General features: G+C 33.5%; 14 protein-coding genes and 3 pseudogenes across 17 annotated transcripts, besides 2 other annotated features; 7 read left to right on the forward strand and 10 right to left on the reverse strand.

The window, feature by feature from the left end:
* Positions 1-17,680: part of a mobile genetic element that runs on past the window's edge.
* Positions 34-898, reverse strand: TVAGG3_0446290 (organellar and viral DNA polymerase type B; the record flags this gene model as incomplete). The annotated part of the gene is made up of 1 exon (XM_051234404.1): positions 34-898. A coding segment is annotated over one exon (865 nt), but the record flags the coding sequence as incomplete, so codon positions are not given.
* On the reverse strand, positions 1,369-2,423 carry TVAGG3_0446300 (organellar and viral DNA polymerase type B; the record flags this gene model as incomplete). Its single annotated transcript, XM_051234405.1, has 1 exon — positions 1,369-2,423. A coding segment is annotated over one exon (1,055 nt), but the record flags the coding sequence as incomplete, so codon positions are not given.
* Positions 2,530-2,985, forward strand: TVAGG3_0446310 (uncharacterized protein; the record flags this gene model as incomplete). Its single annotated transcript, XM_051234406.1, has 1 exon — positions 2,530-2,985. The coding sequence occupies one exon, from the start codon at positions 2,530-2,532 to the stop codon at positions 2,983-2,985; it is 456 nt and encodes a 151-aa protein (XP_051104136.1).
* On the reverse strand, positions 3,168-3,995 carry TVAGG3_0446320 (uncharacterized protein; the record flags this gene model as incomplete). Its single annotated transcript, XM_051234407.1, has 1 exon — positions 3,168-3,995. The coding sequence occupies one exon, from the start codon at positions 3,993-3,995 to the stop codon at positions 3,168-3,170; it is 828 nt and encodes a 275-aa protein (XP_051104137.1).
* Positions 5,034-5,788, reverse strand: TVAGG3_0446330 (organellar and viral DNA polymerase type B; the record flags this gene model as incomplete). Its single annotated transcript, XM_051234408.1, has 1 exon — positions 5,034-5,788. A coding segment is annotated over one exon (755 nt), but the record flags the coding sequence as incomplete, so codon positions are not given.
* Positions 7,147-7,811, reverse strand: TVAGG3_0446340 (annotated as a pseudogene). Its single transcript has one exon. A coding segment is annotated over exon 1 (665 nt).
* On the reverse strand, positions 9,166-10,436 carry TVAGG3_0446350 (annotated as a pseudogene). The gene has a single exon. A coding segment is annotated over exon 1 (1,271 nt).
* TVAGG3_0446360 (organellar and viral DNA polymerase type B) lies at positions 11,897-12,388 on the reverse strand (the record flags this gene model as incomplete). Its single annotated transcript, XM_051234409.1, has 1 exon — positions 11,897-12,388. One exon carries the CDS (start codon positions 12,386-12,388, stop codon positions 11,897-11,899), a length of 492 nt encoding a protein of 163 aa, XP_051104139.1.
* On the forward strand, positions 12,759-13,184 carry TVAGG3_0446370 (uncharacterized protein; the record flags this gene model as incomplete). The annotated part of the gene is made up of 1 exon (XM_051234410.1): positions 12,759-13,184. One exon carries the CDS (start codon positions 12,759-12,761, stop codon positions 13,182-13,184), a length of 426 nt encoding a protein of 141 aa, XP_051104140.1.
* On the reverse strand, positions 14,482-15,369 carry TVAGG3_0446380 (protein of unknown function, DUF4106 family; the record flags this gene model as incomplete). Its single annotated transcript, XM_051234411.1, has 1 exon — positions 14,482-15,369. The coding sequence occupies one exon, from the start codon at positions 15,367-15,369 to the stop codon at positions 14,482-14,484; it is 888 nt and encodes a 295-aa protein (XP_051104141.1).
* Positions 15,690-16,265, forward strand: TVAGG3_0446390 (uncharacterized protein; the record flags this gene model as incomplete). Its single annotated transcript, XM_001298781.1, has 1 exon — positions 15,690-16,265. One exon carries the CDS (start codon positions 15,690-15,692, stop codon positions 16,263-16,265), a length of 576 nt encoding a protein of 191 aa, XP_001298782.1.
* TVAGG3_0446400 (uncharacterized protein) lies at positions 16,488-17,015 on the forward strand (the record flags this gene model as incomplete). The annotated part of the gene is made up of 1 exon (XM_001298783.1): positions 16,488-17,015. One exon carries the CDS (start codon positions 16,488-16,490, stop codon positions 17,013-17,015), a length of 528 nt encoding a protein of 175 aa, XP_001298784.1.
* On the forward strand, positions 17,148-17,468 carry TVAGG3_0446410 (uncharacterized protein; the record flags this gene model as incomplete). Its single annotated transcript, XM_001298784.1, has 1 exon — positions 17,148-17,468. One exon carries the CDS (start codon positions 17,148-17,150, stop codon positions 17,466-17,468), a length of 321 nt encoding a protein of 106 aa, XP_001298785.1.
* Positions 17,681-17,873: 193 nt separating the features above from the next.
* Positions 17,874-23,365: part of a mobile genetic element that runs on past the window's edge.
* On the reverse strand, positions 19,084-19,503 carry TVAGG3_0446430 (uncharacterized protein; the record flags this gene model as incomplete). The annotated part of the gene is made up of 1 exon (XM_051234412.1): positions 19,084-19,503. The coding sequence occupies one exon, from the start codon at positions 19,501-19,503 to the stop codon at positions 19,084-19,086; it is 420 nt and encodes a 139-aa protein (XP_051104142.1).
* TVAGG3_0446440 (protein of unknown function, DUF4106 family) lies at positions 19,567-19,893 on the forward strand (the record flags this gene model as incomplete). Its single annotated transcript, XM_051234413.1, has 1 exon — positions 19,567-19,893. One exon carries the CDS (start codon positions 19,567-19,569, stop codon positions 19,891-19,893), a length of 327 nt encoding a protein of 108 aa, XP_051104143.1.
* On the forward strand, positions 22,198-22,617 carry TVAGG3_0446450 (protein of unknown function, DUF4108 family; the record flags this gene model as incomplete). The annotated part of the gene is made up of 1 exon (XM_051234414.1): positions 22,198-22,617. The coding sequence occupies one exon, from the start codon at positions 22,198-22,200 to the stop codon at positions 22,615-22,617; it is 420 nt and encodes a 139-aa protein (XP_051104144.1).
* TVAGG3_0446460 lies at positions 22,634-23,077 on the reverse strand (annotated as a pseudogene). The gene has a single exon. A coding segment is annotated over exon 1 (444 nt).

The raw sequence follows: 23,365 nt of genomic DNA on the forward strand, positions 1-23,365 counted from the left end.
TCTCAAATAATTTGTTAGCAATTGAACAAATACTAACGTAGTCATAAACGTTTAAATCAAATTCTTTCAATATGTCATTGCGGAACTTAACAAAACCTTCTCTTAAAATTCTTACATCTTGTTTGCAATAAAATGTGCTATACTTTTCTAAGTCGAAATGGTTTTCATCTATTCTGCAACCTTTGATGGAATCTATGTTTTTCATAAATGTATCTGCATCCTGGATAAACTTACATGCTTCAGAAATGACACCAGTTCTGTTGTCATTTGCTAACAAAACACTGCTGTAGTAGTTGTATGGAAATACTTCTTTCGGTCCTGTTTGTAAGTTAAACATAGCAGGAAATAGTTTAAGCTTCTTATTTATAACACTGTAAGAGTCTTTTATAATAATTGCCCTTCCTTTATATAAGCCAGTTATTTGCATTGTTCGTGAACCTTTAATGATGGGAGTTCCTTTCACTTCTGTCATGTGTCTTAAGATGAAGTTTATATCATAACTGAGGTTATGGAAATATATTAAACTCTTGTCAGGAAGTCGTTCCAAAAATTCTGTTGCACAGTTCTGACCCCAAATGCTTTCACTCACTGAACCATCTTCACTGTCGTAACAGATGTTAAAAGCTTTATGAAAGCCATCCGTACTACACTCAAAGTCAGCAAAGAAAACGTGCTCAGGAATGAACTTACATTTAGCTTTATTTACTTCTTTTGACTCGGCTTTCTTCTTCAGTTGTACACAATACTTTGGAGCATATGTCAAATCTTTAAATGGTGCAAGGTTCTGTTTATATAAGTCAGTCGTATATGTGAAAAGTTCTCCATAAGAAATAGGTTCGAAATATTTGCACTCCCACAATGTTTTCATAACATCCCATAGCGGTGTAGTTCTATCCATGCGAACTACATATTTATCTTCTCTCTTTGTATAAATCTTCATCTGTTTCTCAATGTTCATTCCACCACACTCCTTCAAGATTTCTATATAGTTGCGAATGAAATATGTTGTCATTGGAAGTCTTTCATTTAGCATGTAGTGGTCTTCAACAAGAAGTAAGTCAATAGTTCGAACAGTTTACATTCTTTTGGTATGTATCTCTTTATTTCATTATGTCTTGAGTCATTGAAGTAACCAATGGTAACATTAAATGCTATACCTGTTGCGTCAGAAATTTCTTGTACTTTACTTTGAGGAAAGTCTCTAACACGAATGACTTCTCTCATGTGGTCAATAGTTTCTTCATTTACTCCAGCCTGAATGCAAGCATAAACGAAACAATTGTCTCTGTCATAAGTGTTGCAGTTCTTTTGTTCAGTTCATTGAAGATTTGGTAGCGTTCAAGATTTATAGGTAATGTGCAAAGATACTTCCAGAACTGACCGCTTCTCTTCTTATAAAACTTCTTTTCACCAAGGATTTCATTCCAGAAGTCATCTATATCTTGTTTATCTCCTGTTTGTTTAAGTCTGTTCAATAATCTTTTCTGTCTTTCTGTCAGTGTGCTTTCATCTCTATATGGTCGCTTCTGTGGCTTTCCTTTCTTAACATCTGACATCGTTAAGCCTTCATATTCAGTTAAATCATACATCTTTATTTCAGTAAGATTCTTTATGTTTGTCAAGAAGAAGTCATAGTGCATTTCAACAATACCTGCAGCATTTGCTTCTATCTCTGATATAAAGTTCTCCTTCAAGAGCTGATGTAGTAATGTTCCAATATTATTGAGGTTTAACGTAGAACATTCATACTTTCCACCAAGTTTATAACATACCATCCATCTTTGTTGGGAGTTTATTTTAATCTTCTCTAAGAGTCTCATGAAAACCTTACCGAAATGTTTGTGTAAGTAGTCTCTGTTTGGTTCATCTAAAGCTTCGATGTTAAAGTCAATGAGTCTATTGCCTGACTTCACATTTCTCTTCCTATTCTCTTCATCTTTCTTTAACCATCTCTCACCTTCTTTTGGTTTGTCGTCAATGGAACGAATGACATCGTTAGCTTTGCGAACTTGTTCTATAGCACTTTTAAACATCTCTCTTCTCTGTTGTTTCAGTGTGTCGTCTCTCTTTCGTGTTTCACCAACGTTTGCATTTGTTATGTCAAACATCTCTTGACGAACATCATGCGAAAGAGCTTTACGAGTATGACCAACGTTCGCATTTGTTATGTCAAACATTTCTCTTCTTACTTCATGAGGTACTGAACGTCTATGATATAAGTCAATAGCAACGTCATTTAAAGGAAATGCTCTTGCATTTATGAACTCATGAATTCTATCATAAGTTATTTCACCATTGTAGTCATTGAGGATGTCAGCGAGTGCTTTTTTGTTTGTCGCGTAATGTTTTGCAACATCTATGTTAGCTTCTGTAAGAAGTTGTTTTATTTCCGAGTGTTCTAACTTAGACAACTTCCGATACATCTTTAGTAGGAAATAAAAAAATTTCTTAGAAAAAAATTAGCTTAGATTTTTTAAGGCTAGTTTTAAAATATTTCGAACTTTTTATTATAATGAAACACATGCAAGATTGCAAGTTCTTTTCATACAATGCTCTCGCTATGCCATCAAGAATGAGTTCAATAATGCTTCAAATGTTAATGTTATCTTTAACAAGAAGTTTGTGAAAGAATCTAAGTTCGGTCAGTATGTCAGACCATTAGCTATCGTCATTGACCGCAAACGTTATACTTCACAAGAGTTAGCAGTAGTTTTGAAACAAAAGAGTTTCTTCGTGAATGTCAAAGATACTCATTATACTGTCATAAAGAACTCTAACATTGACTTCTTCAGTATTGCTATGAATCTTTCCGAACAGAAAGAATATAAGAAGGGTGAAACAAATGTGAAATATTATCCTTCATCTCTGAAGACAATAACGAACAAAGATGTTATACAGAAATTCTTACCAAAGGTTGAAGAAGCTTCTATTGACATTGACGAAGGAAGTGAAATGGTTGAAGAAATTGACCCTGACGTCATTTAAGCAAAAATATATTTTTGGTTAGTCTTCATATCGACATTTTACAACACTTAAATGGTAAAAACAAAATAAACTTGACGAAGTGAAGATTTGCACTTCGTCGATTATGATCGACATGGAGCGTTTTGTTTTTATCATGGTTTTCTCCACTATAGTTCTAACGTGGCACCCGACGAGATTTTTTTTCATTCTTCCTCTTTGAAGTTATCGAAATATTCTGTTATTTTTTCCTTCAGTAATGTTAAGTCTTCTTTGAATGTAAGTATTGTGCAACCTTTGATGTCATAGTGTGTTTGAGGAAGTGTGTCTTGAACTATCTGTTTAACATCTTCATTCGGTGTCATTGAAATCGGTAAGTTTTCACGATAGAACCAATTTCTGTCAGATTTGTAAATCTTAGCAAGGTCGTAAAAGCTTTTGTTGTTTCTTCTGACTAAATGCAACATAACCATGTCACTGTCTTCTTCTTTCTCCAACTCTTCAGTATATATCATATACTTATAACTCTTTTCCTTTCCTTTTGGTACTGAACGTGGTATTCTTTTCTGTATGCTTTTGTCTTTGGATTCAATGACTTCATCTTTTGCATGAAGTTTCTTTTCCATATCTTCGCGTTCTGCTTTATATAGTTCATCTAACATCATGAAAATATAACAAGCATAACGAGGTGAAGCCCACATTGCTACAGCATTTACTAAAAGTCTATGAACATAATATCCTTTCAAACCAGGAGCCAAATTCTTGCGATTTTCGTACGGAATCTCTTCTCTCGGTTTTCCGAGGGAAGCAATCATATGAGGAAATTCTTCTAAAAGTTCTTTTGTCTGTTGGTTTTCAAACCAATGATATGCTTGCTTTGTAGAACGAAGAGCATTCATTATACTTTGCATTTGGTACATGTCATCTTTGACTGAACGAATGAGTCTCAATTGTTTGTTATACTGTATGTATTCATATTCTTCATTAATGGCTTCATGAACGATAGCAGTTGTTGTGTTCTCTGTTGTTGACATATCTGTCTTTATATTCCGGATAAAAAAAATATTTTATAAAAAACTAACTTTATTTTCTGACTTTCACAAAAGACCAAAAATAAACGCTTTACATGTATTTTTCAGCAACTTCGTCAAATAATTTTATAGCTTTATCTATCTCATCTACTTCAAACGTTTCTTTACCTTTCATGGGAGCACCATACCTTTTCTCAAACTTTTCAAGTAGTTCTGTTTCTGCAGCTCTCATATCATTAACGAACACAACCTTGACTCTATTGACTGTACTGTCATATCTTTGAGTTATATTATATGTTCTTCCTATCTTATATCTCTTTGTATTGAAGTCCTTCGGTTTCTGAACGATGTATAGTAAGCCTTCACTGCAACGTTCCGTATCGAATGAACCATAAGTTATGAAGTTATATCCAACAACTGGGTCTAACCATAACAAAACTATTGGTATAAGACTTTTGTCTATAAGATATGCTCTTGTTCCATGAAATGCTACTGATATCATAAGCTCAGGATTTCTTGTCAAAATTTTCTGAGTTGAAGCATTTCTAACCAAGTCGTTTGTTTTCTTTCCAGATGGAGATATAATGTCTGACAAAGAATATTTGTTGTATTTCTTTGAGTATCTTACGTTTAAATCACCTATTCTAACCACTTTGGTGTCATTGTCAATCTTTCTAACTGTTTCAAACTCAATGTTTGACATTACTGTCTTTACATACAAAATAAAAAATTTTCTTAGAAAAAATTAGCGTTATTTTTCTAACTAATGAAATTTGGTCATTTTTCAGACAAAAATAATGTTTATGTTAGCATGTTAGATCTAACACGTTTTCTAACCACTTTTCTAACATAACTATTTACAAGCGTTTTACATGGTATATGTTGCGATGGTTCATGACTTTAAACAGTTTTGTAGCTTCTATTTCTTCACGAAGGATATCAAAAATTTTAACTATGCCGAAGGTTTCTTTATATTTCTTCTTGACATCAGATAATAGGAAATCGTCAGCTGTTGGATAGTTTTTGTTCAGAAATTCTAACATGTCCATTTTATCTTCTGCTGGTTTCTCTACTTCTTTCTTTAAGTCAACATAGTCGTTTCTCATACGTTCTATCTCTTTGACAGAATAGTTATATTTCCTTATTGCTGCTTTACATTTTGAACATTGTGGGTTCATTTTTGCGTTATACATTGAAATTTGACCTGCTAGAACAACTAAGGCGTCAATGGTTTTCTTTAACTCAGAATATGTAGGTCTGATTTGTTCGTTCCATATTTTACATCTTTTATCTTTATCTCTTATCTGCCATACACATTCAGCAACTAATGAAACAAAGTTGTCGTAGGTCTTAAATTCTTCAGATTTATATATGTCAGAGATGTTCTTATATACCATGGCGCAATCTTTGTCCATAACTTTATGGTTGCAATGATATCCTAGAAACTCATAATTTACCTTTCGTATGAACTTCTTTATTTCTACTGAGTCAGTTGTTTTTACTTCTATTTCATCGAATTCAGGAATAGTGAGCTTTTGTTGTTGGATTTCAGGCATTTTGGGTAAATGTTCCACCAGGTCCTGCATGTCATAAAGATACTGTTCATTTGTTTCATCTTTCGCACTACAGTCTAAATTACTTGTTAAAAGTTCTTGCTTAATTCTTTGTATTTCTGTCTCAAAAGTATATGAAGAAGGAATGAAGCTTTTCATCTCTACTAACATTGACGTAGGATTCATAACTAAAGAGTTTGGTGAAGTTGTTTGAATTGTTGTTGTGTTGATTGTTGAAATCATATCTTTACATACAAGATAAAAATTTTTCTTAGAAAAATTAGCGTTATTTTTCTTTCATAAGGAAATGTCAAAAATTCATGATTTTCGAGAGTTTTAGACCATGTTATAATGTTGCATGCTAAGATCAGTCATAATGTAAACCTCTCAATTTTATTGTCGTGGGAAGTATCTCAATTCCTTCAAAAAAATTGAAAAACCATTTAATTTTAAAAAATATAATACTTTTAATTAGTTAATTAATTGGAGATATTTTTTAAAAATCACTTTTGATAATACTTTTGAGAACTTTAATTAAAAAATATATTCAAAAATATACAGGATATCAAGAGGGAATTGTTCCTTATGAGGTATATAGTTATGATGTATACCTCATAAGGAACAATTCCCTCCTTAAAATGAGAAAACTTGTTCGAAATTGTTTATCATTTCGAACAAGTTTTCTCGTTTTTAATAAGAAACTAAAGGCTATGAGGCACTGATTATATATTAGTGCCCCACAGCCTTTAGTTTCTAATAGATAGCTGGGAAACTTTCTCCAAATGATAAGTTATTCAGAGAAAGTTTCCCAGCTATCAAGAGGGAATTGTTCCTTATGAGGTATATAGTTATGATGTATACCTCATAAGGAACAATTCCCTCCTTAAAATCGTAGACATTTTTATACTTATTAATCAACCGTTCAAAATCATATTCCTCTGAAAAGTTATTTTATTAAAAATTTAGAATTTTAATAAATATAGAGTTTGAATTTCATACAATACCTATATATTTTCAATAATGGAATTTGAAAACCATTCTCAAAAGTTCTCAGAAAACCTTTTTTTCATTAATTTTAAGAAATCTGAGTATTAAATTAAGTGATAAATTCGTTTGACACTACTTTAATTTTTAAATTCAAAAAATTATATGTGCTTCTTAAAATGACTCAAAAAAATTTTATTATAAAATAATATATAATATTAAAAATCCCACAACATTTTTTTTACTTTACATAATCGTACTTCCTCGACGATTAATTTCCACTCAATTTCTATCGTTGACCGAACTTAGCATGCAACAATAAAAGAGGTTAGAAAACGTGTTAGATCTAACATTCTAACATAAACATTATTTTTTGACGAAGTGCAAATCTTCACTTCGTGTCATTTATGACAAAAATAATGAGTTCATTTACTCACAATATTTTTATACAAAATGTAAACTTTACATAACCGTTTCTATCGTACATGATATTTAGTTGACATTGTAAACTATCTTCATGTAAAGTATGGCGGTTTGAAACCGTCGGGAACCTTCACTTTTTTGACGAAGTGCAAATCTTCACTTCGTGTCATTTATGACAAAAATAATGAGTTCATTTACTCACAATATTTTTGTACAAAACGACCCCAAACTTTTAACTTCTTTTCTGCAGCTTCTAATGCTATCTTAGCGAGTTCATATTCTCTAAATTCTCTCTTTAAATCTTCTTGTTCCCATTGATCTAGTTCGTATGGAGAATCTCTATAACCATAACATATCTCACGTTCATGTTCTAATTGTTTTTCGCACATTTTTCCAACTTCTTGTTCGAACAAAGGTTTAGCATTCTCTACTGTATCTTCGAGTTCTTCTTCATCTAACTTCTCATGAACTTTCTTGTCTATGGAGTCCATAATATCTTTGACATAAAATGCATACTTTACAGAGCACCATTCAGCAACAAAATGAACGAAGTCAGGATGTATAGAATACCTTTGAATTCATTTATAACACCCTTAGTAAGCTCATAAAATGCTTGTTTTGAGGTCGAGCCACTTTTGGCTCGACCGTATTCTTTCAACCAAAACTCAAGAATTTCCTGCATTTTAGCACTATTGAGAAATCTGTTTAAATGGTTTAACTTTCCTGCTTCTCTTGCCATCTTTGTTGCATTTATATAACCATCCTTGTCTCTAGGTAAGACTTCAATACCGTTATAAGTGCCTTTTGTGAATGTTTCGCCATTAGATTTGTTAGTGAATGTTTTTGCTTCGACTGACATTTCTGTTCTTACCTACAAGATAAAAAGTTAGAAAAAAAAATAAAACTAACGTTATTTTTTCTGTCTTAAGGAAATTCATGAGGGTAGAAATGAGGTTAGAAAAGTGGTTAGAAAACGTGTTAGATCTAACATTCTAACATAAACTTTATTTTTGGTGTAAATAAATGGTACCATTAATGATATCATGACTGTTCTCGTTCATGTCTGATTTACATCTAATGAAAAAGTTTAGAAGAATTTTCTTATTCTTTCTGGCATGTTTTTATCTTTCCAGTACTCCCGCTCTAATGGACCCAGATGAGTTGGTTTAGATTCTCTCAAGTTCTTAGATGGTATAACATCTTCAACGCCTCCTTCATATCTTACTTTATAAGTGTCATCGTTTATGTTATAGCCAAGTATTTCAATAACCACTCCTCGCTTTGCTTCGTCAATGGTTTCAGCAAGTTTGCCATTACTACTTTCAACTAATTTATGACGAGGGTAAAATGCTATGGAGTCGTCAGCAGCTTTTATAAGATATCCATTACCTTGCGTTGAATCTACTATATAATAATTTCGACTTAACCTTAAACGTTTCTTTGTCAACGGTTTGTCGTCAAGAACTACACGAACTTTTGTACCAGGAATGAGGGTAAATTGTGTTGAATTTCTGATATTTTGTGTTTGGCTTCGTTTCTTTTGTATATACTTTTCTTCTTGTTGTTGTGTCATTGAATTTGGTGTATGTCCTGTTGTAGAATGTGTTGAGGAATTATATACTTCGAGAAAATGTTTCATTGTTTCTTCGGTAAAGTCTCGCTCTTGATTTAAATCTCTGAGAGTCCTTATGAAGCGGTTTATGATACCGAGTATGTTATGGTTATGGTCTTCAGTAGTGTAGTGAGTTATGTTATGCTTAATGAGAAAATCTGTGATTTCATTGCTGAGGTATGCTGAATCCTGGTCTGATGTTAAAGTACTTGGGCTATGTTCTGCTACAAACTTTTGTAAAACTCTTAACACTTCACGAGTTCCTTTATTCCTCATTGGATATGCATATGCTTTACGAGTGTTAACATTAATGAAGATGAGGAATGGTTTATGTCCTCCTTTTCTGCTTTGAATGAGAGTGTCAAATTGGTATGCGTCAGGAGTGTTGGAGTAAATTGGTAAAAAGTAGTCGTAAGGGTTTATTTTTGTTTGATGTACAACATTTTTGTCAAAGAACTTTTTCACTTCAGCTCTGTTAGTAAATCCCCAACTTTTTGCAGCTTCATTGAACTTCTTAAATGACCTCCATGGATGTTGTTCGAATACTTCTTTCAAGCTCATTTATGTAAAGTTAAAGATTTTATTCTAGGCTCAAGTATGTTTATTGAACGCGGTACCATGCAAATACAGTCACAAATGGTGGCATATAATCTGCACCCGAGCCTGTTGGATTTGTTGTGAAAGTGTGTGAATGATTTCCTGCGGTTCCACAGAAAATACCTGTGCTTGAATCTACTGGGTCACTTGAAATATCATATCTATTCATTCCCTGTCTATCCGAACCTGCTGCAAGATTTGTATAACCTCTTTTTGTTATTGAATGTGAATGATTACCTGTTGTGTTTGTAGTTCCTGTATGAGTGTGCGGTGGAAGGTTTGCTTCTTTAATTTCTTCGAACCTCCTGTTTGCTTTGAATATCTAGCACAGTATAAGAATTTATCTACAATCTGCTTCCACGTACCAAAACCCAGAACTGTTTCTGGATTTGTTGAGTTCATTGACGTATAAATAGAGCCTATAGGATATAATGTTTGAAGTATTTCTGTCTTTAATGTTTGAAGCTCTGTTTTGTCTGCTTTCTTATCTAACATTGTTGGTAGTTCATATGCTTCAAAGTTTCTGACATGACCTTCAATGTTCATACATTTGTTATTTAAGGAGTTTAGTGTATCTTTTACGCTTGTACTTGGATTTTCTAATGGTGCACTTGAACCAAGGGTATAGTTCAATATTATGTCGTCTGCTCTAACAGTAGTGAAGGATTTATGTGTATGGTTCTTGTCAGCTTTATTATCATATAAATCTTGAGCAGTGAATTTAACATTATTTTCATCGTCCATGACATAAACATTTTTACAGCTAATTTCTTTCTTCGTTGTTATGTTTTCATTCGATGTTAAACCTTGTGGAAAGTTAGGAGGTTTATAATATAATGCAGCCGCGTGCGGCGGGGTTCCGCCCTCCCCACCAGTTCCGCCAACCGTTCCTTCAATACTTTCTATAGCAACAGTTGAGAAGGAGTTATGTGTATGTTCTTTATCTGCTTTTTTATCTAACATTGCTGGTAGTTCATGTGTTTCAAAGTTTCTGACATGACCTTCAATGTTCATACATTTGTTATTTAAGGAGTTTAGTGTATCTTTTACGCTTGTACTTGGATTTTCTAATGGTGCACTTGAACCAAGGGTATAGTTCAATATTATGTCGTCTGCTCTAACAGTAGTGAAGGATTCATGTGTATGGTTCTTGTCGGCTTTACTGTCTAATGTAGCTTGAAGTTCATTTATATCGGAGATGTTGTGTTTATGAGATTTCAAAACTTTGTTCATTGCTTCGAGTTCAACTTTGTCAGCTTTACTTTTAATTAGCATCTTCAAACGTTATTTTTGACTTAACTCTCAAAGTAAATCTTGGTTCAACTAATACACCGTTAACAGAGAAAGTAGAGGCATAAATTTCATCGTTATAACCAAATGCTGTTCTGTGCTTTACCTGTGTCATACTGTACAGTACAGCGTATATCATAACCTTTAGCACGAATGAATTTATATCTTCTTTCATTAACATCTTCCGTCTTCACTTTTTCATCCTGTGTTAAATATCCATGGTAGTCCGTTATAATCTGTTCGTCTGAAGTTATATAATGAACATGGTTCTTGACTTTATCACTCAGAGCTAAAAGCTCATTTTGTCTGCTTTTTCGGCTAATTTCTCATTAACATCATTCACTTCTAATTCAACTCTTCCGCCAGAACTCTTATTATCATTAATCTTTTTCATTAATTCGGTAATTACGTCATAAAGACTATATTCTGTTTTTCGGTTTTGTAAATAATGAGTCAAAATTTCTTTTCATCATTACATCGCTGACATTAATGATATCACCAATTTCCTTTTTCATTTATTCTCTTCATTAATTCTGCAATAATGACGAATATATAATCTGTTAATTTATTCTCTTCATCGAGGGTTATAGAATGTTTTGAAATTGAATCATTAACTCCTCTAAATAAATCAATAACTTCAGGATACACGTTTTTAATGTCTCGAATAACCCGACAAGTATCCTGTTGTTCATGTTCTTCGTTCCCGTCGTTACGTGGTTTTATATCTCTAACCATCATCAACGCAGCCATAACCGGAGAGGGTTTTTGTTGCTACCTGTTCGAAATCTGACCGTTATGTATGGTATATCTAAATAATTTCTTTGTGTTGTTAAAACATTTGAAACAAAGTCTTTTAAAACCATCTACAAAATTTCCTGTTTTCACCTAATGTTCTTGCAGCATTTACAAGCTCACCCATTCCCGCTTTTGACCCCAAAAACGTCCATATTGCATTTATTTCACTCTGTATAGTTGTCCATTCAGCGAAACTAACACCCGCATTCGCTAAGCGGAAAATGAAATTCAGTGGATCGAACTTAATTCCACCTTCTTTTTCAATTTCAACGAACTCACTAACATGAGATTTTAAGTATTCTTTCGTTAAAATTGTTTTCCCGATGTTATGTCATTAACGAAACTATCACCGTCAAAAGTTAACGAATTCAATTTCGTCGTTGATGCTTTTATTTCATACACCGCTTTATCGATAGTTTTTGGCTCACCTTCTTTAAGCATATGTAAACATTAATGAATGAATTATATGTATTCGTGAATGAATTAAAATCAATGATTTTCATTAATGACGCCTTTAATGATTCATTTACTGTCGAATCCCTTAAAGTAATTAATGAACTGTCATTATGAAAGGTACACTGCAAACCGTCGAGTTTGGATCAAATGCTGTAGTTGGTGCAGGAATATTAATGATATAAGTCATTAAATCATTAAGTGGACGTAAATAATGTTGTTGTTTTTGATTTAATTTCTTTAGCATCTGTTATATACGGTAATTTTATTTCTGTAGTTTCTGAATTAAAGATATTCGCTAAAATGTTTTGTAAACTGTTTTGAACAGCAGTATAAACCGTTGAATTCGGAACCCTTACGATTTCACCATCCTTAATAAAAGGCATTGCACATGGCGTAGTGCTTGGGTCAAATCTTTCGGGATTATAATTCAACATATATTCTAACGCTTCATGAACAGACTTATATACTGTTGTGTCGTTCTTCATGACAACTTCACCATTTACAATGAATGGCATAGTACATGGAGTTAAAATAGGGTCAAACTTTTCATAGTCCTTCCATGTTATGTATTTCTCAGTATTTCCATCAGTGATAACAATATATTTGTCAGTAAGTGTGAGAGAGTATTGACCAAAATATAAACGTTTAGCTCTGTCAGCTTCATACGCATATGCAGCTATACTCATATTTTAATGAGAATAAAATGTTGTTCTATTTGCAAAGTACAGACCCAAACGAATACGGGACAGTAAAGCTACAAACAAACTTAGGTCTACAGAATGAGGCGCTTGCATTCAGAATGGTTGACTTCAATACTATCGCTTCATTCGTTATAACAGATGAAACAGATTTCATGGAGATTGAAATAGATGGAAAGAAGCACGAAATAAGATTTCACAATAATGTAGAATATAAGATGGAAACATTAGCTGGAGTGTTAAATGCTCTCATAAATACTACATATAAACAAGGATAACGAAGAAAACTTAATGAATGTTAAACTTATTGCAGGAGTTTTGAAGTTCAGTTATGCGAAGGAGTTTAAGATAACACGAAATGAGTCATAGAGTACAACTTCTTTTGGGTGCATACCATATGACATTTCCTTTGAAAAGTGTTGACAAAACGATTGAGATGAAATCTGTTCCATACGTATGTTATGGTAATTGTTTATACATTGAGTCTAAAATAGCTAATGTCACAGATATTTCAGGAGTTAATAGTAAAGGTTCAGTAGAATATAAATCCTTCTGTTATGCAGTCAATTCAATGTTCATTCCAAACGTTCCTGTCATAGCAACTCATTTAGGTAAATGGGTTCGCATTAGTCCTCATAATTTGAAAGACATGCAATTCAGACTTGTTGACTTTCAAGGAGAGCCTGTAGAACTGAAGGCACCAGTGCGAATGACTGTTGAAGTTGACTTTTTAGAAAATATTAAATGCAACAGCTTACAAGAGAACTCAGAGCTAAAAATATAAAGTATGAATGTTATGTATTAGGTCATGAACTTTGGTTGTTGCTGTTTGATGAAACAAATGAGTTATATGTCAGTCAAGAGAACAGAAAAATATTGTGTTAGTGAAAACTGCACCAAGTCAATAAGATTAGGTTTGCATTATGAAGATGAGTTCGATACTGTTGAAGAAGTTTTGGATAGATATTACAAATTGCTAACTTGAAATTTTTTGACTGACGGCGCAAAGCGCCAAGATGGGCTCAAAGAGCCCTCCTGACTGCTTTAATTTACTAAAACATATTTCAAACAAAGTTTATATTCTGTTGAAAGTTTTGTATACTCGTTCGAATATTTATACTTAAACTCAACTCCTGTAGTTCCTGGTGTTTCAATGATGCGGATGTTACCTATTTTCATGAATAGTGGAGTTTGACCACAGCATTCGATTTCAGGGTCGAGATAGTCAATGACACATTGTTTCCCTGTTATTCGTGAGATAACATTTTCAAGGTCCTCCTTTGTTAGAATTATTTGGTTCTTGCTTATAAGATTTGTCAAAAGCTTCTTATCGTCTTTGAGTAAAATTGTTTGGTATAACTGAAGAAGGTAATGGTCTACGTTATCTGAAGGATTTGTTTGAACATTTGTGTAAGGGTTGTCGTTGGCTTCTCTTGAAAGAATTGGTCCAGTGGTGGATACTCTAACTTAACATCTGATGTAGCGTTAGCGTTTGAAGCTGTGTTTAAATTCACCGACTTAAGATCTGGTTCTTTTTCTTTCAAACACTCCGAACTATAGTTCTTTATGACAATATTGTTTGTCGTTCGTGAGTCAACATTTGATGTTGGTTCAATTGGAACATTAACGGCACCAGCTAAGATGGATTTGCTTCTCATTTCATATAGAATAAAAACCTTTTATATGTATGAAATGAACAATATACTCGACAAGGGTTTGAATGTAAAGCTAACGAATGAAAATATTGTTGAATTCACTGAGACAGGAGCTGTGTATAAAGATGTAGAACTACTGAACAAAAGAGCTAAGGGAAGAAGCAGGAACATGAACAAAGGGTGGAAGCCTATAAAAATTTATGTCAATGATGGCTCGGGAGGTTCAAACATAAAGTATGCAGAAAGTTATAGAGTTTATGCTCTCAAAGGTGAAAAGCCTTCATTTAAGAACAGCTATTCTAACGCATATCCTCAAAAGCTAACGGATGGGGAAGTGGATGATATGAATGACAGCAAAAATATTAACAGAAATGGCGACAGAGATGCATGGAATTTGTTTACCATCAGTCAATTGAAGGTTAAACTTTAAAACAATGTTGGTCGTTCCCATGGAATATTTTTGACTTTAATGGTATTAGTCATGATATGAATCTCAAGGTATGAACGAGGAGAGATGAGAGACTTATATGCTTCCCAAATTTCTTCAAAAGGTAATGTTATACCTGACTGTTTCCAAATGAGTTCAATGTCATAGCGTGAGAAACCTTGAAAGATAACGAAGTCAGTTATGAGACGTTTTATGTTTAAAGCTAAAAACCTCCATGTTTGCATAAGTATTGCTACAGTTAAATGGTAATGTCTGACTTTAGTAATGATGTTAGCTAATGGTGAGTCAGGCTTTGACACTAAACCTTTACCAGCGAAATCATCACAAACTAATAAAGTGTTTGATGGATATTTTTTGAAGGGGTATTTTGAAAGTTTTGACAGAATGTAGTTTGTAAGTCGTTTCATATTGTAAACTCCTGAGTATTGACGTAAGTGGTGTTTGTCAATAATTCTTTCCATCTCCTCAGAAGTCTTTTGCATTCCTGACTGTATGAACTCTACGATGGCATAATATTTCCTCTTACGTCGAATGTAACGTTGAAGAAATTCAATGAGTTCACTGTCTGGAACTTTAACGACAGAGGCTTGAACTTTTGACATAAATGTTTTCGCTGTTGAGTCCATAGAGTCTGAAGTTGCTGATATAATGATTTGGTCATAGTAAGAGTCGTTTCCTAAACGCTCTGTTATGAGTATATGACGAATGAGGTTAAATGTCTTACCTGAACCCATCTTTCCACAATAGAAATACACACCATTTGAACAGAATTCATAATCTTTGCTGAAAGGAAGAATAAGAGAAGAGTTAAGTTTGTCTGTAGTTTCATTCATGTCTTCATCTACATCATGTATTAAATGCTTCATTTTATCTCCATTAAAAATGCAAGTCAGAAATATTCAGAACATAGCACCGAGTCTAACTGACAAGAGTATAAAGATATACTATGAACATGTTATGATGAAACCAACCAAAATTCAAGAAAGTCAGTATACTTATGAATATCCAAGACACTGGTAGAGTATGTAGGAGGTGAGAAAGCTATTGAAATCAGACAGGTTCGAAGTATTCCAGCAGAAGAACAATATTATTGAAGAACTTTAATGTTTTGAGATATAATGATGAAACAAAGAAGCAAGATAGTTTTCCTGTTGCTGTGTATGTGAACTTAGACACAGGAGATGACATGAAAGTTTTTAACACAAAGCTTCAAACGGTAGTGAGAGAACAACTGACTGCGGAAGGGCATCCATTACCTTCAGAAGTTACCATAGCATATAATTTTGAAACAAACTCAATAGATTTTAAAGTCATCTCTGCAAAGAAGTCAGGATTTACATTTAATGAAGCAGATGTATATTCGAATGAAAACTTCAAAGCTATTGCATGGTTAGATAATGACGATTGCTTTAAGAAAATCTTTAAATTCAGTGACTCAAAGATGTCAATAGATGACCTTCGTGGAATGTTACCATCGACGTTTACAGTTGAAGGTTCAGCAGGATTGCTTACAAGTTTTTCAATTGGTGGCATTTGGTCTCGTGAGAACATTGTTATAAAATCCAGTATAAGTGAATTTGCTGAAGAATCTATATTATGTCTTTCAAACTATATGTATTCGCCGCCAAAGCATTATAGTATAACAAACTTTGTCAGTAAGTTTAACATAAGACTTGTCGAACCTTCTTCAATGAAAGATGTTGTGCTACCTAAAGATGGAAAGGATGGACTCATTATTGAAATGATTTTAATTGCATATTAAATGAGTTTGTTCTTGAAGGTCATTCATGATGAAATAACTGTTGTAGAAGATGTTAGCAATTGTTCAGACATTTTGAAGCGTATAGATGATATAAGAAATAAGTTAGATAGACCGCAAAGTGAGGGCGAAGCCCGTGAGAACGCTTATGTTTCATTGACTTTCTCCAGTAACGAGAACTTTTATGAGATAATATTGAAGAGAGATGATTTTAATATGGTGTAAATGGTAGCTTGGGCAGCTTTAGGCGCAATGGGAACAAAAGCATTAGCATTTGGAGCAAAAGCACTTGGAGCTTATGACGCAGTAAATAAAATGAGTGGAGGAAGGGTTTCGAAGACATTAGATGCAAATAAAGGAAAGATTGGAGGCTGGGTTGCAAAGAAGTTAAGATTAAATAAAATAGGGCTCATAAATAAAGCATCCAATTTGGTTGCGACTGAGTCAGAAAATGCTTTAGGAAAGGACGATGAGTTTGCAAAACACGCAAAAGACTTTAATGACCAGATGAAAGGTGAAACAATGCATTTAAATAGATTCGATGGAACTAAAGAAAATGTTTCTTCTCCACCAGTAGTTCTTCCGTATGGTCCCTATGGAATGTATGGAAACCCTTACGAAAGACCATTTGACCCATTGACTGGTGGAAGTAACTGGTATCATTACGGACGAAGAAGAAAGACAGTCAAGTTGGAGACAGACGTGAAGAAAGCAACTAAAAAGAAACCAAGGAAGAGAGTTATAAAGCAATGAATTCAACAGGGTGAAAAAACAGGTGAAAAAAGAGGTGAGATCTCACCACTTCACCTAAATTTATTTTTGTGCTATGTTTTCATACGTGTGAGGGTGGTGATATCATTAATTTTTAAGTTTATTTTTATATAAATGACGAAAACTATTGAGATAACAAACTACAACGGTCATGAGTTCAAGAATTTGTTCTTCGTTCCTCGTGAAAATACATTCTATCAGATACGAGGGAGAAAGGGTAAAGTTAGTTTGAGCGTTTATGAAGGAATGAAGAATGGAAAGTTTATACAAGCATATGATACAAACGGTAAGCGTGTTTCATTAGCTTTGTCAAAACTTACAGGTATAAACTATGACAGTGATTTTGACCTATATGAAGAAGAAAGTGAGTCAGAAGATTATGAGCTGTTATATGAAGCACAGCAATGGGAGGAGTTGCAATACTTTTGTAAGTGAGAACGTTTATTTTTACATTAGTGAAGTCGTTTGTGAAAACATTAGTGAATTCGTTAGTGAAGTCGTTAGTGGCTTTGTAAATATTTAAGGTTAAGTTAGTGTTGTCGTTTGTGTTGTAAAATATACGTTAACGGTTTCGTAAAGTGTCAAATTCACATATAATGGGTAAGGAGGCGCGCAGTGCCGCCGTACCCATGATATGTATACTAACTAACTTACGAATATACAACTGCTGTTTCTTATGGAAACGTAGGTGAGTTTGGAGAAGGTTCTTCAACAACAGTAGATATTGCTTGCGACAGGTTTCATATTATTTCTATTGACAACTCATTCTTATACGTGGAACAAGACATTGAAATAAAACCTTCTGCCAAGTTGTCTGACAAGAAAGGTTGCAATGGAATTTTCTATGTCGGATACCAATATGCTCCAGAAGTTTTCATGGGATATAAGATATATTCTAACTCTGACTTAGTTCAAACAGTAACATGGGCAAACTATGAATGGTTCGCTTTGAGAAACTCAGTACAACCACAAGCTAGAGAACAAACAGACCAATATGCAACTATTGAGAAAATAAGAAGACTTGACCCTAACGTTCCAGGAGTTTATGTTAACCTTTCTGGACAAACTGCAGCAGCAGTAACCAAAGTAAAACTGAAACTTAGAGTTCCTTTGTCATCTTTCCTCATCTTTAGGTTCTTAAGATACTTACCAAACTGGGCAGGAAAAATTTCTATTGAACTTACTCCAAGCAAAAATAACTTAGTCATTGCACCAACACAAGACCCATTCACTATTACAGATACAGCTGGTGGAGCTGCCAGCATACCATTTGGAAAATGGTGCAAAGAGAAAGTTGACTTAGACTTTGGTTTCTCAAACCTCAACACAGAAGTAAACTACTACTTCTCAGGAACAGCAGACAACAATACTGCTTGGGACCCAGTTAAGTTCACATGCAAACAGTTTGAATGCAAGAGGATAGAAAGCAGACTTGCCGTTTATATGTTGGACCCAGATATTTCAAATGCTTTAGCTGCCAAATATATTGCAGTTCCACTTATGTTCCCTATACACCAAATATCTGTCAAAGACTTTGCAGGTGAAGTTGGAAACCAAAATCCAGGAGCCGCAGATGCAAGAACAGATATTGCTTTAACAACTGCAATGAAAACATGCAGATACTATGTTTTTACTGTTCAGACGAACTATAAATGACTATTCTTGTTTCTACAACCCTGGTATTAAATATCATATAAACATAGATGGCAAATATTATCAAGAGAAGAATATTCTACAGTTGAGGATATGAGGTCATACAACTTGACATTAGATGCTATGAACTTTAACAACAACTTCACAACAACCATTAACCCTGAAATGCGAAGTTCTATTATGCCATATGTGAAAGTATGGACTCATACAGGAGGTCAAAAAACTCAATAATACAAATGAGACCGTTCAAAACTTTTTGGCTTGCATTCCATTTGCTGACTCAGAAGACTTTATGGGTGGTATTTCAACTGTTGGTACAGTTCAAATACAATATACTGGTGACAGAGACGGTCCAGATGAATTGAGAGCAAAGAAGTTACAAAACCAATAGCACTTTTCACGGAAGATGCTCTTTTGAAGATTCGTTCGATGAAACCTGCTGGGGCTCCTCAGATTGGCATAACGACAGCTTCCATCGAGCAGATTTTGGCAGCAGGTCAGTAAGTTGTTCTTGAACTGACTTCTCTCCGTCAAATATTGACAGTACGCCAGTTTTGACATAATATTGTAAGATAAACTTACCTTTAGAAATATCTGTAAGTTTTGAAGTTATATTTTTGTCTGCTTCAAGAACTTTCACCATTTCAGTTATACCAACTTTCTTTGCTTTATGAAAATATTTAGGTTCAGCAAAGACTGCTATTCTATAACATTTTCCATTGTTTGTGTAAAGAACTATTCTGTCAATGTATTTGTATTGTTTGTGAGTATAAACTTTGTTCTGCTTCAATTCAATAAGATATCCGAATACGTCCATCTTTTTATTCTAAGTAAAATGTCATTTCCGAAAAATAGAAGCGTAAGTGTTTCAAAAGGTTTAATGGCGGTGGCAGATGTGAAGTTAAATTCACCAACTCAAACAAACAGTCAAAGTGTTGTTGTCAATGTCAAAGACAGAGATGTTGAAGTGGGGAAACCATACGAAGACGAAGATGGTATAACAATTGTTCCCTTAAAAGAACCAACATATCCTGAAGTTAACAGAGACTTAAGTTCTGTTGCAGATATTCGAAACGACTACCAACAACTGAAAGACAAACTTCAAACTCAGGAGAAGATTTGTCAAGCTTTAAGTATAATGTTAAACTTGGTCGAACACAACCCTGTAAAAGTGAACTCATATGTCATTGCACTCATGAAGTTTTGAAAGAACTATTGAAACTTTTGACAGAGGCAGACGAATATAAACATCAAAGAAATAGAACCCGACATTGGTTGCTGTGGTGTTTCATATAATGTCATTGACAAGATATACGTTATGAAAGGAGGTGAAACGTTGAACTTAAAATATAGTTTCCCAGACGTTATAAAAATATTTGACGACCACAACATTTCATTAAAATTTATTTGCTAAGTAAATGGCAGAAGACATAATGGTTATACTATTACGACTAAAAACCCCGAGTCATATAATTCTATAACACAAACTTACAGAGTCCTCAAGGACGATATTGTAAAACTAACCTTAAACACAATGACGACTAAAGCCTGTTTTGCTCTTTTGACACCAGAAGACTTTATTGTTGTGAATGGTAAAAATACTCCTTTGAAGATACTTACTCAGATATACCACCACAGGTTTTGTTGACTTATTTAATACTTTAAGTACGGGTGTAACATGTGCTGCAACTAGAGCAGGTTTCATTATGTTTGGATGTCCGACTGAGTTTACTATTAATGATATGAGCTATAATACAAAACTTATATCTGGTTTTTACTACCAACAGTTTCCTATAACAGGAAAAGGTGTCATACAAGGAATGTCTATTCCATTGACATTAAGCACACCAATCTTATATATTGTTTCAAACTTAGGTTCAAAGTGTTATTCGAATGTCGACAGAAACTATTATGACCAAAAGATACTTATGCGTATAAACAATACTTTCTCTGCTGGTTTGCCTATTGTTCATTCGAATGCAGAATTTTCAACCTTAGTGAACTCAAACACTTTGGCAAGTATAACGTTGACATTAGTTGACGCAAACTTTGTTCCTGTAAAACTTTTATGTCCTATGTATTTGTCAATGACGGTAGAAAGTTTCGAATTGGAAGATGCAACTGGTGAAAGTATTGTATTCCAAGAACAACTTCAACAACAAATAGCTCAAGAACAACAAATGCAACAAATGGAACAACAAAGTCAAGAATAAAAAAATAATATTTTTTTATTCTTATAAAAATGTACAGAATAGACGTTTCAGATTTTTATGACTTCCAATCATTCAGAAATATGTGTCCATTTAGAGACTATAACAAAGCAGTCGAGAATTTGAAACGTTTAGTCATTTATGTTGACTCTGCCCCAGAATGTTATGTCATGAAAGAATGGGATGTTGTCTTTAACAAACCAAGAGCAACAATAGTTTCAGAACAAGAATGTAGACAGAAACTTAAGAAAATAAAAGTCGTACAAGTTGGAATGAAGATGTTAGATGCTTGGGATATCTTATTGTCAAGTTAGAAGATTTTTTCAGTTCGAGGTATAAAGTTCTATACACCTTCTCCAAACTTCTATTCTATCTTCACTGGATATAAATACGAACAAGTAGAATGGAAAGAAAATATTATAGAAGCTTGGTTAGACCATGTCAAAGAAATTATATGCAATGGAAACGAAAAGGTTATGAGTATATCTTATGTTGGTTTGCAAACATCTTACAACATCCAAGTGCTAAGAATGAACTGCTCTCATTATAATTGGAAAACAAGGAACAGGTAAGAACACATTCTTTACAGATATCTTATGCAAACTATTAGAAGGTTATTCGAACCCTAATATGACAAACTTAGAAAACATCTGCGGTAAATTTAACTCTTCAATTGAGAATATGAAACTTATAGTTTGCAATGAACTTCAAAGTATAGATACAACAAAAGTTTTGAACTCAGATGCTTTGAAGAGTCTTATAACAGACAAAGTTGGAGTTGTTGAAAGAAAGTATAAAGACCAAAGAGTTTGTGAAAATGTTGCAAACTTCATTATGGTTTCAAACAATGCTGTTCCGATGAAGTTAGAAAGTTCTGACAGAAGATATGTAGTTGTCAGAACGTCAGATTCTCATATGCAAGATACAGAATATTTTGACGACTTAGCAGAAACTTTGACATCTGACTTTTACAACCACTTGTTCTCATATTTCATGACATTAGATATTTCTAAGTTCAATCCAAGACAAATTCCACATACCGAAGAGAGACAAACATTGTTAGAAGCAAACAAGAGTGTATATGAACTGTTCATAGATGAAACTGACTTTGAGTGTTTAGATGAAAAGTCTTTATATGATGAATATAAACAATATTGTCAAGAGTATGGTTATATGGCAGCTTCTAAACGTACATTCTTGACAAATGTCAAAAGTCTTTTAGACGTACAGAATGGTGTATATACAAAGAAAAATTTTTCTGAGTAAATTTTAAAAAAAATATTTTTTATCCGATAGAAAAGATGACGAAATTCATCTCAGTAAACAAGTACATGTCAGGACTTAAAGAAGAACTAGACCCATTCACATATTTGAATGTTTACTTCTACCATTTTGAAAAGTCTTCATTCAGCAAAGTTTGGAACATCGAACCAGTTAAGTTTGCTATTGTGACTAAAAATGGTGCGAAATTTGAAGACTTAGACATAGAAGGTTTGTTAACAGTCAAAGAAAGTTTTGACAGAAGGTTCTCAAACCTTAAAGAAGGCAAAGCATACAAACTTGTTATACCTTATGAACCAAAGAAGACAGACGACTATGAATATTATGAGTCTAAAGTTGTAGAAGTTCAAGGTAAATTGGGTAAAAAGATTTTAGAGTCTAAGCCAGTGTTTACTCCTAAAGAGGAAGAGAACATTGACATTGACCCAGAAATGTTCTAAAAATAAAATTTTATTTTTACATGTCAAATTTCTTCTTCGGTGGAATTGGCTCTGGTTCTTTCTTCTCTTCTACTTTTTTCTCTTTCTTTTCTTTCTTCTTCTCTGGTGGAGATATGTCAAATTTCTCAGAACCATATCTATGTAAAAGTTCTTTGTCCTTTAATAGCTCATCTATTCTGTTTTCTATTTCATCTTCAAGAACAGCGCATGTGTCTTCTTTGCATTCTAAGAACTTTTGTTGGACTTCATCTTTCCAATCGGCGTCATTTCTGTCAACAAGTCTGTCATTGACAAATTTTAAGACTGCTCTTTGTAATGTTTTATGGTTCTTGTCATATTCCAGAAACAAACTTTAGAACAAATTCACCTTTCTTGTTGACACAATGTAAGATTTTTGGTCGACAGAAGTTTTAGAGTCGAAAAGTTTGTCACGGACATAGATAGCGAAATCGCTAGACATTTTTTAAAGATAAAAATTTTAATTTTTCTAAAATATGTTAGAAAAAAAGTTTGCTGACATTGACAAAAAATTTGAGAATGTTTTAAATAAGAACAAGAGGAAGTTAGAAAATGCTAGATAAAGCCTATACATGACAAGTTCTTATTTGCTCAGAATGGTATAACAGGTCTAATTGCACCACCTGGGTCTGGTAAGACTTTCACTTATCTTAAAATGGCTGCACAACAACAAGAACTAGATGAGAAGAACCCATTCTATGAGTTAGTTGTTATTTGTTCGACTTCTGGT

This window comes from Trichomonas vaginalis, chromosome V, assembly GCF_026262505.1.
Source record: "Trichomonas vaginalis G3 chromosome V, whole genome shotgun sequence".
In the NCBI taxonomy this organism is placed as follows: domain Eukaryota; phylum Parabasalia; order Trichomonadida; family Trichomonadidae; genus Trichomonas; species Trichomonas vaginalis.